This window comes from Sipha flava, unplaced genomic scaffold (genome assembly GCF_003268045.1).
Source record: "Sipha flava isolate LNK unplaced genomic scaffold, YSA_version1 121_pilon_pilon, whole genome shotgun sequence".
NCBI lineage: Eukaryota > Metazoa > Arthropoda > Insecta > Hemiptera > Aphididae > Sipha > Sipha flava.
The window spans coordinates 1,927,097-1,945,824 of NW_020271747.1; the positions used below are offsets into that span (position 1 = coordinate 1,927,097).

Consider the following 18,728-nt stretch of genomic DNA (forward strand, 5'->3'; position numbering starts at 1 on the left):
TAGTAGTAGTAGTAGTAGTAGTAGTAGTAGTAGTAGTAGTAGTAGTAATCGTAGTGGAAGGTTGCAGTGGTGGTGGTAATGGTTGCCACGGCGAAGCCGCGTGTACGATTAAACTAACGCATTTCGCGTGGTCGTCGGACAGGGCGGCCGTACGCTGGAGGTTCGCGCGCGCGCCAGCGGCAACAACCGCTATCGTCTGACCAGAGCGCGCGACGGTCGTCGGTTTCCCGCGCAAAACCGGTCGGGGCAACACTGTCATGCGGTGAGTTCCCTACACCCTCTCGACCCGCCCACCACCATTGAATATATCGCTATAGTGGCGCGCGGCCAACACGACCGTTAACAAACCGACCGAATTTTAAATTCAAAATCGTTAACGTTCGCTGCAGCCGTCGTCGTCGTCGTCGTCGTCGCCGTCGGTCAACTCGTTCGCGCGAAAACTTAACGCATTTGTTGATTCGTTTTTTTTCGCTTTCTACCGTCTCCGTCCGTCGTCCGACAAACGTCTGAAGTCGTCTCCGTTACCTTGTACATGTACGCGTACACGTTCCGTACGTCCGACCAAGTTACTGCGAATCTGCGGCGCGGGTACGATTGACGTCACGTTGACCGCCCCCGAGGCACGTTGGTTCGCTCGAGCAAACACTCGTGTCTTCAACTGTGCCTACTTGACCGGACTCACTGCTGTCGTCATGGTGTTGTCGGACGTGAATGGAAACGGTAAGAAATCGTCGGCGGCCGAACGTTGGATGAGACAGCGCAACGGACAACGGGCGTCGGCCGTGCGGTGCATATTCGGGCCGCCCGAGAAACGGGCGCACCTGATGATTATCATGCGCAACGAGGCCGAGATGGAACGCAAACGGATCGAGTTCGCTGCCCGTTACGAGCCGGTAGGCCTGTCGCCTAACGAGCGGCGAAATTTCTACGACGGACTTGTCAAGTCGTCGCCGACCTCCAACCGCCATTATCAGCAGCAGCAGCCGCACCAGCAGAACAACGGTAAGTCGAGAGCAAACGTGCGTAAAATAAAGTTCGTTAAAATTTCGCGCGAAAATGTTTCCCTCCTCCCCGCTCCCGACAATTCCTTCGATTCGTTTCGCCGCACCGAATCGAAAAATGTCCGACCGTATCGTTTACGTGCGCATTTTTGTGTCACAGCAATCTGTCGATTCGATAACGGTTCATCGCCGACCAACGCGTGACCGAAACCGATTTCCCGGGGTTCGGCCGTCCCGCGAAAACACGTGTTCCCCGTCAAGACGCACCTGTTGATCGCTGAGATATCTTCCCGGGCGTGCTACGATTATCGTAATTCGGGCGTGCGTCGTAATCGGAAGCGGTATTTCGTGCGCTTTTGGTTGCGAGTTAAGCGTTGACGCTTACGACGTGAGCGTCTTCTATACGATTTGCGATCTACATGAACACGGTATAAACCGCTGTCGGCCGCCGGGATCTTATGCGAATGAAAAAAAACAACAAATGTATTACAAACACGACTAAAGTCCGATCGATGTATTTGCGAGATAAACCATTGACGACGAAGTCTGATGTTCTGATAACCACAAAATTATAATTTTATTAAATCACACACGGGCGCGCGCTCTTCGTTTATCTATAGTTGAAGTTGGAAACGATTGGCCGGGAAAAAATTGTGCTTTGAAAATGGAGGGAGATTGTAGCGCGTCGCCGGATAGTGTACACGTTTTAACGGCGTCGCCCGTGGTATAAAATATAAAATCATGTGCATCGTTTTTGCCGCCAAAACCACTAGCTACAGTAGTCGCCCTCGTTCGGCGTGGTTATTGTCGTAATAATAATAATTATATATACGACGATGTCTTCATATTGAAGGTAAAAAAAAAAAAAAACCTTTTTTCTTTACTGGTTTTAGGTTAGGTAATAATAATGGTTTGTTGTGTGTACGTGCGTCTGTGTGTGTGTGCATTGTCGGTATTGAGATACGGTCGGGAGGTAGTAGTAGTGATGGTGACTGCGGCGGCGGCGGCTAGGGGCGATTGAAATTTAAAATGCACGAGACGACGTGTTGTGCGCGCATATGGTAAACGTTGTCATCGAATAGTAGGCCGCCGTCGTGAGTCTTTTTCGTGTTTTTTTCCTTTTTCTTACTCGCGCGCGCTCATGACGCGACCAAATCGAACGTGACACATTTTAAAACCGGTATTTTTCGAAAAACGTACGATGGCGAGACGACTCGTGTCGTGCCCATAAATAGACGGGAAGAAGTATTGTTTTTTTTCGTTATTCCCTTCCCCTGGCGGTACTCGCGGCATCACGTTTGCCCTTCCCCCCGCAGTACGAAAATATAAGACTGTAATAGTAATAAATGTACGGGTAGTCGGATGTATTAGGTGTTCGCCCAGCGCGTGTTGGGGTGACCAAAGAGGAAAATAGGAGGAGGACGAGTCCGACTGACTCGGTGAAGGAGCTTCAAGGTCTTATCGACCACTGCAGGTACGGATCAGTGGAAGATGAGGGATGGTGGCGCTCACGAAAGGGAGAGAAACATTGATGCAGCACGCGCGTACTGCGGTGGTGTAAAAAAAAAAAATTGGCGGGAAACGTCGGTAGCACGCGCTGCACGTAAAATCGAGTAAAAAAAAAACTGAGCCAAAATCGCATCAGACCGAGAGAGGGGAGAGAAAAGTTAAGTACTAAAACGAGTTTGAACACACACGCGCACACAATACTTATATTATTACGCTATTACTGCGCGCACACGTACGTGAATCGCGTGTATCTCTGTCAATGCCAATATCGCGCGCGGAATGTGTCCAAGGCCATTAAAATGCACCGGCGCGACACAGTAGCAATCATAAATAAAAATTGGGCGGGAAAACGCGGCACATGCATTACATTTTCGGTCGTCTATGAAGTATGAAAATTGTAATATATTTTACATCATTGCTGCGGTGCTTTTGGCGAGTTCCGTCCCCTACGGACGTAACTAAACCAATGTTGTTGGGAATGCACAAAAGTTCCTTCCTTCCCTTTTACCCTTCCGCATTACCAACATTGAACGCACCTTCCTGTGCGTTTCTAGACTAGATCGAGCGGAGATTGCGTTTTATCGTGTTTTTACGAAAATCAACGAGAAGGTAAAGAGTGTCGACCGGTTTCAAAAATAACAAAAACCTTACACCCAACCGTGTAACCGCGTTATAATGTTTTCAAATATTTGAAACCGCGTGTCTTAATATAAGCGTCACTTTTATAATAATGGAAGGCGGTTCGCGCGCGATGTAAACTCACCGGCACAACGATCGACTGTTCAAGTTGATTTCTGGTGAAAAAAAAAGGAAAAATGAATCGCCGTGATACGTGCAAAAATCGTTATAAAAATAATGGTTAGAATTATTCTCTTTTTACCGTAAGACAGCCTGGTAAACGCGTACATTTTTACCGTATAGATTATTCCGTTTCGTGATACGTACGTTGGACCGCGTACGCGCATTGCCGATAAGCGGTTCTGTTGTACACGTATACGAAAATAATAAATAATACAATTACGAATTATTGTTATAGTTTTTTTTTCTTTTCTCCTTATCATTATAACGTAACCGCGACGATCACGCACAACGCGTTTTCGATTCGTTTGTTGTCCGACACGTCGCGCGCCGTTTTCCAGATAAATTCGGTTCTCGGAAATCGGACGAACAGCGTCGACGACCTACTACTACTACTACTACTACTACTACCGTATACGACGCGATGGACACACGATACGTGCGCTCCGGGTAAGTCGTCGCGGTGCTCCGCTGTTATCGTCAATCATTTTACATAATTCGTGTACGCCGCGCGCGTTGCCGTTTATCATAGACGAAATAATTGGCCGTTCAACCTTGAACGTGTAATATAGACAGATTCCGTTTGAAATCGTCTTCGTTGCGCGCGCGCTTATATTGCACGCTGCTGTAGACGTTCAATTTGACATCTTACGCTCACCGACGTCCGTTGCGCACTACTGTCCACTACTGATACCACTAGAACTCTGTGCGTATTGTGTGAAGTGTCTCCTCACCGCTCGCGGGAGCTGCTTATTTGTGTCGCAGGCAATCGTGTCGACGGTTAAGTGGCTGAACGCGAACATTGTTGTACTGAACTCATAAGCGCAACTAGAGTGGGGGGGGGGGCTTAGCCCTGGACCAAGATTTAGCCCCCTCCCCCATAAATATTCCATTTCATATACATTGCGTACCGTATACAGCATACTTGACTCATAATAGTGTCACATACAAAGAGAGACACGTTGCAGTAAATCCAACTTGGCTCAGAATCTAAAATATGTTAAAACACGGTATATACGAGTAGATGTAATCTACAGGTTATTTTAAATTTTGGTAGGAGGGATATGTAGCCCCCCTCCAGATTTTTTACCCTAGTTGCGCCTATGACTGAACTACGATTTCATTTTGCGGTCGTTGTAATTTATACGCGATTAGTCCACGGACAATATGCATTCCTACGAATACATGACGTTTTCTTGACCGACGGAATACCTCCTGGCAGTGGCGTAGTGATGGAGAAGCGGCCCGCACCGGTTAGGTTACTTTTTAGGGGGTAGCAAAATTTCACAGTAAATAATAAAATATATTTGGTAAATATTTGAACCATTTCATATTTCGCAACTATAAATTCGGACCGAATGAAAAGAGCACGGAATTTTTCATTACTTATTCTGTGACGAATTCGGGAATTCCCTTTCTTTGAATGATATTTTGTGCTTGGATTGTTAATGACTTATAACCAGCGTGAATGACTTCTATTACATATATATTAAAATCAATATTATTTATTACGTCCCTTTAAGAAAGTACGTGATGTTTTGACAATTCAAAGAAAGTTTTATTCATGGATCTTCAGTTGTTTAGTTCACACTATTTCGTAACTGTGATTTTTGTGCAAATAAGTACGTGTAGTGATTATGAAATTATTAGATAACTTTGTGAAAATTTGAACTTTCCGCTTCGTTTACCTACATTCAACTGTGTGAGTATTAAATATTTTATTTATGTAATTGTATGTTGGACTGTCTGATATGTTGTTGTTCAAGCTTTAATTTATTAAAATGCGGCCATGTACTAGTATTACACTCGCATACCCAGGGTTTCGAATAAATATCTACGGTTTTCAGATTTTTGCCTATAGATGTGGTGTAAAATATACCTAGTTTTTAAAATGTTTGATAGTTTTTTTTTGTAACTCTAACTTTTATCATTATATATATATATATATATATATATATATATTTTATTTTAGTATCAAAAATGAAAAGAATAAAAGAAATTGGGGTGGAATAAGATAGTAATATAATAATACGTATAAGTATCTATAAGTAGGTTCTATTACCTATTTAAAATTAGGATTTACCTCGACAATCGCATGATTAAATAATACCTTTGTACTCAGGCGCAACTAAGGTTAAATAGCTAGGAGAGGCTACAGCCCTCCAATCAAAACTTAAAATAATCTGTAGATCACCCCTACTCTTATATGCCATGTTAATATAGGTTTTAGTTTGGTTGGATTTTAGTTGGATTTACTGCGATGTGTCTTTTTGTATGTGGCACTATTGTGAGTTATGTGAGTTATTGTGAGTATGCTGTATGCAGTATGCCATGTATAACATGGTATATTTATGGGGGGGGGGGTGACTTATCCCCCTAGTTGCTCCTATGTCTTTGTACCTGTTATATCAATGGTTGAAATAAGAATTTTTGTATTAATAAATGTGATTGTAAAACAAATAAACTTTTTTGTTTAAAATTTTTCCTGTATAATTCAAAATAATAATAACTGTTCTTGCCGAAAAGTTCTCTAGAATTAATGTTTATAATGTATAGTATACATTAAATTGAAATATCTAATTAAGAAGGCAGTAAAACTGTCTTCCGCCACGGGCAGCCGATACCCACACTACGCCACTGCCTACTGGACGATAACCTGAAACGTTGCGCACGTCGGATGTCGAGCGGAGTCACGTTACCTTATCGACTGTTATCGTATGTTTCAGTGTTAAAAAATTATGCAGGTCGTCGAAGAAAAGAGATCGACAGTATACATAGTAAAACATCGTAAACGATGAGACTTTTCTAAGTTTATTCTATACTATTTTAAGTTGTTTCGATTTCTAGCAAAGTAGTTCACTTTTGAAATCATCAGTAGCGATTGATTGGTCAAATGTTTCAATTTTTTCAGTAAACTAATTTAATACATTTGCTGGAAGTTTATCCTTTCGTAAATCTTTAAAATTATTTGAAGATACACTAAAAAATCTCGATATAGCTTTTTATTTGCACAAACATTTTTTTTTTAATATTCGCAATAGTTTTATCTAAAATATTATATACTTCAATTATGTACTTAGTTCTTAATTCAGTTATTATCTTATTTTTCTCCATATAATGTATGCTTTTTGTATCCTATAGAAGGTAGTTCATTTTTAATATCTATATCATCAATTTGTATTTGTTTTTATTTTCTGAAATATTATCTATAAACTTTTTAAAAATTTCTACAACTCCATTGAAATCTCTGAATTCATTTTAAATCTTTAATCGTGCTACTCTAACTATTTGTTAACACTTAAAATAGTTTTTTGATTGGTCCTGTCCACCGGAAAAATTCCCAAATTCCCGGGGGCCCAATCCACCCCTGTTTGACAGTTATTAAAATCATTGATATAACCTTGATATATTGGTAGTAAAATAATTACTGCTTGTTTGAATCTTCTAAGAAACTTGTGTCTTATTTAGCGAATTTTATTCCGTTTGCATATCTATTGGATATATTGCCTTAAAGTTTCTGCATTATAGTCTAAGAGCAATAGAAAATAAAAAGTCATCGCCATAAAAGTCTAGGCCATGGAAAAACGTTTTGTTATTGCATTACTCTGTTGCTGCTATATACAGTTTACTCTCGATTATCCGCTGTCTTCCACGAAATCATCGACATACCTATATGTATACAAAAAAATATATACGTATTGTATATTGGCTAATTTTTCTAAATCTCTTACTGGAGGAGAGAATGTTGACGAAGAAAACATTAATGAGTGGATAAATTGTGATGCTAATGATCCAGGATTTGAGCGTCTTAGTGATGAACAAATAGTAAGTGGAGCATTAGGTACAGTTTCGGAAAGTGAAAGTGAAGAAGAAGAAAACGATGAAGTAAATGAAGTAAAGCAAGTGAGCCACGAAGCAGCTCTAAAACATATAGACGGGATCATTAAATATCTAGAAGAACAAGAAACGATACAATTCTGTGTGACAAAATGTTATTAAAAAAACTTCAATCACAAGTTAAAAAGAAGAGTTTTCAAACAAAGAAACAACAGCTTGTGACTGATTTTTTTGCACATAAATAATTTATAATTTTTATTAATTTTTCATTATACGTGTACATACATTCATTGTACATACATGTGTGTCTTTTTTAATAATACATATGTAATAATAATTTTCAATTTCAGTTTCCAATTTAGTTTTTATTATAAAATTAAATTTTGCGGATTATCCTTAAAATTCGTTTATCTGTGGATGTCCTGCCACCCTATTCCACGGATAATCGTGAGTAAACTGTATAAACTGTTACTATAAGTACGACTTTTCGCAAAAAGGTTTCGTTTTGCTAAATTAAGTTAAATATTATTTCTGGTCGGATCCTTTGGTGTACGAAAGACTGCGTATTAATGCAATGATGTGACCCCAGAGAAAAAATCAATTGTACTCGATAGGGTTCCACCGGTCGTATTATATATAGACATACGCACCTGTGTCCCGAAAAGAAGAGACGTAACGTCTGTGGAAGAAATCTATTATTGGTGAAAAAAACCCCGATAATGCATTTTGTCTGCAGAACACAATAGCAAAATGTTCGTTGCTCTTATATATATGTATATACGCATACGCATGTTGTATACATATATACCTGTTGCGCCTTGAGGACAAAAGATAGAAAAAAGTAAACATCCATATCCTCACAAGGATTTAGTCGTAGGAGAAGAAAAAAAATTGCAGATGGTTTATACACGCACGTACGTACGCTTACACACAAACGGAACAACAGGTGGTTAATTTGTTGCGAGCAGCTGCTGTTGCCTCTGCGGAGAACGTTAAATTTGAGTTGATTTTTTTTCTCGCCCACTGCTTCTTTTTTTCCGTTTCGCGCGTGTTTCCTGTTTTTGCGGATGTGCTCACCGCAGAACACGCGTCATTAGGATTAAATCATCTTCGTTCCTAAAATACACACACGCGCCACACACACATAGTTTCATCTTTCCCTACACAGTCGTCGTCGGACGAGTATTTATTCTAAAAGTAACGAACCTCGAAAATTTTACCTTTTGACTTTTCGTCCACTTTTATTGAATGTGCAGGTAATCTTAATACTAAGAATAATTACTTGGACTATTTTCTAAATCTGTGCGATTTTAATTCTGTTTGTATAGTTAACATGTATATCCGAAGAAAAAATTAGTTACATTTTGGCAGGTTCATCAGTAATATAGGTATATTTTTACAGATCGATTTCATCGATCTCAAATCATACAGATGGTCATATTAACTTATTGATGATTAATTTATGGGTGCATGTATATATTGTGTTCTACATGTTTTATATGAGCGTATACATAATATGTATAATAATATATATATTATATTATAATATATATAATTTAAGTATATACAATTTAACTTTCGAAGTTTTTTTTTACGGTCACACATATGTTTATGTTTTTATGTGTCCTAATTTTTTTTAAAATAATTTATCGAAACGGTCTGAAAAAGCTTTTTTAAATAAACGTTTTATCATATATTATTTTAATACCCATGGGTTCTAGGACCAGACCATTAATCCAAGATCATAAATAATTCGGAGTGTTGAAAATTAAGATGTATAATTTTTTTATACATTTCACTCGTCGGAGGGCAAAGATTTGATTTTGATAGTGGTTTTTTTTTCCTCGTGAGCGTTAATGATAATCGCGTGTAAATAATCAATTTTTTTTTCTCTTCTGTCATTAAAACCATTCCAACGAAATGTCATCCGTTCATTGTACATCGTTATCAAAATATTAATATGGCGCATATTATTTTTATGTATTTTTTAAACGTTTGAAACGTCAACAAGCGTAATAACAATAACTCGTACACAAGAACACTTCGCGTACAATATTTTTTTTTATCCATTCCGTTAACGCGCGCGTATGTACAACCATAATACGCGATACGATGTGCATCATAACGAAACAAAGTAAATAAGAAATTTCGTATTATGCTACGCGCGTGTATAATATTATGCATATAATGTAATAACATTGTATAATTATTATATTATCGTCTTATCGAAGAACAACGGCGATAAACCAAAATACATATACTACTCAGCCTTCGTACTGGGTTAGATAAGGGTGAGGAAGCGGAGAGCAATAATAAGAGAAATGATTCTGTAAATTAAAAAAAAAAAAAATTAAAAAAACATAGTTAAATCCATGTACTTTAAAAAACAATAAAAACGTTATTAACAGACGATGTGCGTGTGCGTTCTGCTGATCGCAGCATACCAAAAACCATCGCGGGCTCCGATGTTCATATATCGATGGCGTATCGTAGCGCACAAGTGTGATAAGTGACATTTTCGTAATTGTTCAGAAGAACGATTTTTTTTAGTATGAGCTGTTATAACAATTCAAAAATGTAACGAATTGTAATAAACTTTTTTTTATATTTTCCTTAACATGTAATGAGAATAAAAAACCTGCAATTAACACATTTGTATTCTAAAAAAAAAATTAGAAAAAAAGAATATTGTACTTAACACATATTGTACACGTAAAAATTAATTACTTAAACACATCACATTTTTCTTCTAATTTCAATAAAGAACAACGATTACTTGAATACGTTAATGTTATAATTTCATTTGTGCATAATGTGCAGAATTTTATGATTAAATTGAATACGCACTTAACTCAATTTTCAAAAAAATGTCACGTATCACACTTGTGCGCTACGCCTTCAATATTGTTATCGAAACTGCGAGCTCTCCGTTAGTTCTATACTCCGTGATTCGAAACAAAAATACGTGTGGCCCGCCGTGCAGCAATCATAAATTAGTGTCAAGGTTTGGTCACTGAAATTATTACATTAAAATAGCTGTACCGTGGTATACTACTCTACTCTACTCTGCTGCTCGACACCGAGAAGCGCTTCAATAGTGTAATAACGATCACGTATAAACAATGTCTATACGTAACCGGAAATCGTCAATTTTTTCCTCTATCAATGATCTAAGCGAACACTCGTGTTTTTCACGTACGAATGGTGTATTTATGCGTGGTGTCAGTGGCGTACCTGTGTAACATTTTTTTTTGGGGGGGGGGGCATAAATTAATTTGCACAATTTTTTATGGTTATAATATAAGTAATCTGAAACTTTATTATAAAATATAAATTATTGTTAAATACTTAAAACATGAATCATATAACAAAATCAAAATTTCTTTTTTTTCTGCCAGCAAATAAATCAATAACTTCGTCAACTTCTACTGTTCTGTGTCTATAAATATTAAGCAAAGCTAACCCAACCAAGCGTTCTTCGCCCATATTTGACCTTAATCAAGTTTTTAATCTAAATTTAAAAGTACAAAGCAAATATATAGTAAATATAAGCATGCATGATGCAAAAGCATATAACTAACTAACCTTCTTAATGTTGAGAAACTACGCTCAGCAGAAGCTACAGAAACAGGCAAACAAGCAATAATGTGTAGTATTTTTTTAATATTTCATTACACTGGTCCATAGATGTTAATGCATCAGTAAGAACAACTCCATCTATACATTAAAATAACTCATAATAAATAAATACCATAATGAATAATAAATAACTTATTATAAATATAATTACATTACCTTCACTTTTTATTCTGTTCCATTTCTCTTTCCACAGTTCTATTTCAGATTTCAATTGTGACTCTTCTAATGCGTTATCATCAAATTTATAATGTGTTATTGTAGTTTCTGTGACTGTATGAATCATCTTGTCATCAATATGAATAATATGTTTTGGAATAAGTTGAATTAATATCATTATCGTCTTGTTTTTTTTGTTTAAAAATCTTGATTTTAAGTCTTCTAATACATTGTCTAATAAAGGTATAAATGCAGATACCCTGTAATATTCTTCGGTACTCTTAGATTGGTGATTAGAACGATTAGTTTGGTGTTTAGATAGTCTTGGAGTTTTTATTTCAATGTCAAGATCTTTCATCAATAAACTGCTGTCTTCGAATAATTTTTGAAAAACTTTTTCACACTGTTTACGTTTATTTTCCAAAATACTTATAACACCTTAAATAAAATCAAATGCAGCTAAAACATCATTATCTGTTCCTTGAAGTATTTTACTAATTGGGGCTGTGACACTAAGCAAGTTAGATAATATTTTAATTGAAATAATAAACTCACAAGTGCACATAGCTGTTTATAATATTTTTGCTTTCGATGAAGAATCTTGTTCACTCCATTCGGAAATATTGGTCAAAGTTTCTATAATTTGAGGTATTGATGCTTTAAAAATCATTATACTGTCATGGCGTTCTACCCATCTTGTTTCACATAGACTTTTTAAATGAGGCTTGCCATTTAAAACAGATTTTAGTACAAAGTTTCTTTTGGACGACATATTAAAAAACGAGATTATTTCTTTTAAAAGACCAACATTATTTCTTATACATTGTACAGTCGATGATTTAGAAATAGCTAAGTTTAAGGCATGGTTAGCACAAGGACAGTGAACAGCATTCGTTGCGATTGATTGAATAGTTTAAACAGCTCCTCGGATTGATGACACCATAACTGAACATCCATCTGTACCCACCCCAATGCAGTAGTCCGGGTTTAAAGAAAATTCTTTTAATATTTTAATTACAGTATTACCCAAAATTTCACCAGTAAGTTTAGGTTCATATATGGTATTGCCAGCGTCTTCTTGAATACTATATGTATATGCATGACAGTTAATAAATGAAATAAAATTTTCTTGCACTACGTCATTAATAATATATCGCAATATAAGAGACATCTGAGAGACATGACTGATATCAGTCGTTTCATCAAATATCACACTATAAAATTTGGAATCTTTTATCTCTTTTAAAATTTGTAGTGTAATAATTTGTTTACAACATTTAATCAGGTAATTTTGAACATTAGGACTAATATATGTTGATTTTGACTTAGATGTTAAATGTTTTTCTAATGTAGAGTCCCCACTAAGTACTCTTTACTTGAGTAGCTCACGAAAATTGCCTGTATTTACAATGGAATCATTATTATCTAAAATATTTCCCTTTTCACGGTGGCCTCTAAACGGAATATTCTGACGGCCGAGGAATGAAATTGATTCGATGATCGGTTTAAGTCTTTTTCGGTTTTCGATTACTTGACTCAGCCTTTCATTATTTATTAAATTAATAACTTCTTTTTGGGGGTTATAAAGAGTTTTCAAAAAGTCATCCACGATTTGAATAGCAGTAATATGATATTTATTATTACTATGTACCTCCAAGTCTCCATCCTTCCCAGTTAAATTTGAAAATTTAGTTACAGGTTCAATGATACATTTTTTCAAAGTTATTGTGTTATACCTTCCTCCTTTATTGTTAAATAAAACACAATATTTGCAGAACAACCCGGACTTAACATTAGAATAAATTTGTTTTGTTCAAAATAACTTTTTCTTAATGATCTTTTCACACTTTTACCATTTCTAATATTCATAGTAAATGGATATATAAAGTCATCAAGAGGTATATTATCCATATTAATTATTTTTTCTTTAATATTATCAGATAATGTACGACCGGGTGTTCTTAAAAAGTTTCTAATGTCCATGTTGTATGTGTCATCACAAACTGAACTGTTACAAGTAGTATTACTTACTTTAGTAGATTCATCATTTTGTGACAGTTTAGATGATGTAATTGGAATAATATTATTTGAATTGGAAGATTGTGGATCAGATGTATGAAATTTTTTCATGATGGGTCCAGTGCTGTCATCACAACAATGTTTTTCAGCTTTTTTTGATACCCATTGAGTCAATTGTGTCTGAATGTTTGATTTAGACTTAATAAATAATATTTAACAATTAATTCAAACAATATTTAATACAAAACAAGGAAAAAAACAATTAACTTCGTTAAACGCGTAGATAGTAGATACAAAATAAGTAATGATAACGTCCTCATGTTGATCACTTGATATCAATGATAAGTGATAACCACATAATAAAATAGTGACTATATGCGACCATAACTCCTAATCCTAATTTGGTCGAATATTGACATTTTATATTACATTGATAGTGATATCAAACACGATTATAATCAGTAAAAATATTTATTATTTACATTATTTAAGCTGGACAATGAATTTGCATTATGGCATCAAAAAACTTCTTGGGGGGCAAATGCCCCTGTTGCCTCCCCCCCCCACAGGTACGCCACTGCGTGGTGTCGCATCCGTTTTGTATTATACATTTCGGAAAACTGTTCGCGTTACGAAGATTAGAATAAACGCGGACTTAGAGTCGATTAAAATAATATATTAAAAAGTTGATTATAAAATATATTACAAACTTAGTGATTGGTGAGCACTTGTAGTACAATTATTGACGCGGTTCTTGTGTTTTGCGAATTTTACGTGACGGTCGTCGAACCCATCCTGTTAATTATTTCCATGTAAAACTTTTAGATATTATTTTAGTTTAAATACTTGTATACTGTACATATTACATCGAACTGAAGTGAGATTTACTTCATAAATATGTTTAGTTCATATAACTTTTATACATATTTTACATTTTAATACTAACAAGCTATAGACTATTTAGAAGATATTAGTAAGGATTATAAAAAAAAAAAAAATCGGCTTTTCTAATTAACATTTCATTTATATAACAAAAATCGAACCACGTATACCAAAAAACGATGGGTAGCGGTTGACATCTTTCAGAATTATGTGATATTATCGTTTGCCGTTTGATATTAACTATAATTAAAATTTTTGTTGTAAAAAAAAAAAAAATAAAAATTAATCAATTGAACTATTTATCAATTGATTTTTTTCCTTTAATTTAAATTTTTCATGGTCTAAGAAGCCTGTATCATAAATTAGATAATATTTTTGTTATCCTGGCTTGTTGTCTTATGGACGTAAATATTCGTCAAGATATTATTGAAACCCAGTATATATATAATATAGTATAAAATATATTTTGTAAAAAATTGAACGTGTCGTTGATATATCGTGTAATCCTGTATGTGTGTATACGTTGTAATTTATTATTATAATAATATGTATGTTATGTCTTAACGAGGCAAATTAATACAATAAAGAGAGGTTTTAAGATTATAAATGATACTAACGATTTGTTCAAACATTGATAGAAATAGAAAATCCAGAAGAGATGACAAAAACAAAGAACTATGTGAAGAACTAGAAATTGCGACTAAGGACCTAAATGGCCTATATATGGCAACAAAAAAAATATATACAAAATATATGTTTATCAAGGTTTTAGAGTATGCTCCCCATTTCATGCTTGAAAGTACTTTGAAAATGATCAGTCCTTTTTTTCTTTTGGCTGTCTTTTAATTTTTTATATGTATGGGTCTTGTATGTTTTTCGTCTAAGGTTAGGCCTAATATTTTCGTGTGTTTTATGCAAGGAATTATTGTATTGTAAATGTTATCATTGGTATTTTATCAACTCATTTTTGTGCAAATATTATTAACTTATTTCTCGAGTGAAAATGTTGAATCCTGTACTCTTTCGTTGTATTATTTTACCAAATTAGTTTATTTTTGGAGTTATTTTCCTGTGGTATCGATACATTTGAGACGGAAAAAAATTGTTCACCTCCGAATGTAATGTAATTTTTATCGAAAACAGGTAATCAGGGGCGAACTGGCCTGACGGGACATCGGGATAAATCCCGTTGGCCCGTTACAATAATAGATTAAATGCCTTGATAATATTTTAGAAATTAAAAATATAGTATGACAATATTTTAATCGACAGAATGGGGAAACTAGTGAAGTTATGAAAAAAAACCTAATTATGTAAAAATGGAATTACTTTAAGAGTTAATTTTAATATACAGGTATTATATTAAAATGTGTATTCTGTATCTATAAAAAAAATATCTTATATATTATGTATGTAATTTTATATCACTACATAAAATGTTGAAAAAGTTTTTTATCATTATTATTTTTTTTTTGGATACTTATAACCAAATCATTGGTCCCCTGTTAATTTTTGACTTGGCAAAAAAAATTCCCGGCCTGAAATATTAATCCAGTTCGCCCCTGCAGGTAATGGTTTAGATATGTAATTTATTGCGATTAAAAATTATTTTACACTAATGGAAGATCCTTAGACAACTCGGTTATTGAAGCTATTTTAGGATGAGTGATGTCCATCGACTGAAAAATTAAATCTAAGATTAATTAGAAAATTGTGTATGAAATATACAATTTTGAAGTTGAGTAAAATTGAAATCATTCGGTAACTCCATGTTATAACGTATTCTTTTAGCATATCAAAGCTTATGAGTACCCTCCCCCCATGTATTGTTTACATGTACATATTTCTGTGGCGGATTGACGGATACTTTTAATCCGGCAAATTTTTGTGTTGACTAGTGGAACTATTGTAACTAACTATTGTAACTAACCTATTGAAAACCGAGATTGAACGAATCATTATTGTACCATCAAAAAAAAAAAAAAAAAAAGTGTGTACGGTGTGTGAAGATCGTCGTCACGCACGTATATGTATATCGTTTCAATACGGTTTCCGAGACGTTTCCTCCGAACATAGTGACAAAACATACATCCGGGCCCGGTTTATGTGCATTACAAATCGTTTAAAACCGGCGCGAACGTTTCGGACACGATAAAAGTACATTTTTCCAACGTACGCGCACGCGCGTAAGTACCGTATAATAATAATTCGACCGGTGCAGCCCAGTTAATTATTCGAGCTCATGTCGAAGTTTTTAACACTACTGAGTCGCGCGTCGTTTTATATCTGACATTTAAAATTTATTTATTTGAAATTTAACCGGATCGATGTAAAATTTGAATGTCTAAAACGTCATTCCTGCCGCAGCATGGATTTATTAACGGGTCGGGACGGATAAAATCTTAAGGCGGCTACACCATTTTTTTTCACAGGAGTGATATGTGAACTTTTTGTTGGCACGTGCCATCAGACAAAGTTTTACAAACTGGCTCGCCAGTATCGGTCCGGATCAAAGAAATCCAAGTGCCAATACATCAAAATGGCATATATCAGCATAGTGTGGACATGCCTTTATAACAGCGTCTTGCTGGTCACACGATAATAGTGGCTCGCTACTGATTATTATAGAAGGAACAACTTACGTTTATTATATTTCAATGACCTTCGTCGGGCATTCTTAATAATTGTCATGTATCTAATTTCGTAATGTTTGCGTTTCAGATCGTAATATGAAAAACTCGAAAGCCGATCATCATTACCAGCAGCAGCAGCAGAAGAACAATAGTTTCAATCACTCCGACGACGAACGAAATTAACCAGACGCAACCGACCACTGTGCGACGGCGAGGGAACGCCATAATTATAAAAATTTAATTTAATATTTAGTTAGTGTTATACATACATTGTACCTAAAATCGCAATGATCTCTAGCCCGACTGCGTAAGTCTAGACTATATTTTGTTGTTGTCTTTCTTCCGATTTATATCATGTATATATTACAAACGCACGGTACGCGCGCGTGCATCTGTAATTAATAATAATAAAAAAAAAAAGAAACTAAATTGTTTAAAAATCATCTCTCATCGTTTGGAGGGATCCGCGCGTAATTAAGGTTTTTTTATTTTTTGGGGAAATATATTTGTAGGGTTTAAAATTGTGTTGATAAAATACATTATACCGTATAATAATTAGGGGTTGTGGAAGGGAGTTGTCTTTTTAGTACTTCGGGATGCGTCCAAAATCCTGGCGGTCGGTATTGTCGTTTGTTCTGCTACGGTCTTTTGCGACGGCGCTTCCACAATAACAATGCCGATGTGTATCAGCTTACCGTGCAATCGTTGTGCAATTATTAGTAATAAAAAAAAATCCAAAACGATCATTATAAAACAGTATAATGTTTTGCTGCGTAACAAGCGTGCGCGCGCGCTCACCCGCGGAACGTTTGCTCACTCCCACTGCGGTACCAATATGATAGTACTATTATAGTACTATCATAGTAAATATATAGGAACAAACGGAGAGTAGCGTGAAACAACAATATTTTTGTTGTACAAATACGAGGGAAACGCCGTGTGACGCGCGACGTCGAATATTAAAAATTTTTACGATTTTACAACCGTAGTACGCGCGCGCGAACTCCGATTAGAAAAGGTCAACGAAAATCTCCGTACAAAGTTGTGCCAAGAGTCACGGGCCACGGATATGTTCGGACGTACAATAAAATATTTTACCATCGTCGCCTCGTACAATAATTACTATCGTTTTTTTCTTCTATTTTTTTGTCCTACGCGCGTCACGTACATTCGCCCGCTATCGTCGCGTGTGTCATTTTTAATAATTACAAACGAACCAAAACTCAGACGGTTTTTCAAATCTTTTTTTTTTTGTATCCAACATCCCCTGCCCTACTCTCCCTTGTTGTTTTATATATATATATATATAAATTTGCTTATGATCACCAGATACTCAATAACAGCTATCTAAGATGTGTATGTCTATTATAATGAGCTGTAAAAAAAAATATTTGCAATATAAAATGCTAGTCCAATTTGTTATGGTGAGAAAAAAAATATTTATGCGTTATTTAAGTAGTATTCAATATACATTATTATATTCATATATATATATATATACAAATACATATACATGTATTTATTTACAAATATTATTTTATTATTATTATATTATTTTCGCCGATTAACGGATATTTTTATATGAATTACATAATACATATATTATTACTATTACGATTTCATAAGGTTATTAACTTGATTAAAAACCATTTAAGTATGGTATTGAACATTTTACTATTATAGTTATTTAAAAATAAGACTACGTTTAATTATTAAGTATCTATACACATATTTTTTATATTATATTATATTCATTTAAAGTAGTTTGTAGTTTAAATAAAGAATTTAATTTAACGCGAAACGCGTCGTTGAAATATTTTGTATATATTCTACGTTGGTGTTTGACGATTAAATATATGTGTAGCTTTTTTTGCGTTTTTAAAAACTGTATTTTGTTTTATTTTTTATTTTTTTTTTTTTGTTTTCGTCACCTTCTCTTCCTTCGTGTCGTCGACATTATTTTCCGCCGGAGTGACCACGTTTTCCCGGAGACGACCGTGATTTCCCGCCGACAGCCATGAAGTTGTATTTTTATATTATCGTATGGTTGTGACTTCGGTCGCCCGAGACCGTGGGATCCGCGAGTCGTGTGGAGTCATTGTCGGTCCCGTGGAAAAAAAAAATAGAAAGTGGCGTGTACACACATGTTGTACGTCGCTGCGGCTGCGGATGCATTTCCGCGCGCGGCTCTCGGAAAATATAATGAGATCATACAAGAAGGACGAAGAAAGACGTTCGTCGGTATCACCCCACC

At 35.3% G+C, this 18,728-nt stretch overlaps 1 protein-coding gene and 1 pseudogene across 1 annotated transcript; one reads left to right on the top strand and one right to left on the bottom strand.

The window, feature by feature from the left end:
• The first annotated feature begins 121 nt into the window (after positions 1-121).
• Positions 122-17,949, top strand: LOC112693986. Its single transcript, XM_025569280.1, has 2 exons — positions 122-1,002; positions 16,563-17,949. The coding sequence occupies exons 1-2, from the start codon at positions 693-695 to the stop codon at positions 16,655-16,657; spliced, it is 405 nt and encodes a 134-aa protein (XP_025425065.1). The 5' UTR covers positions 122-692; the 3' UTR covers positions 16,658-17,949.
• On the bottom strand, positions 10,502-14,073 carry LOC112693985 (annotated as a pseudogene).
• Positions 17,950-18,728: the final 779 nt, after the last annotated feature.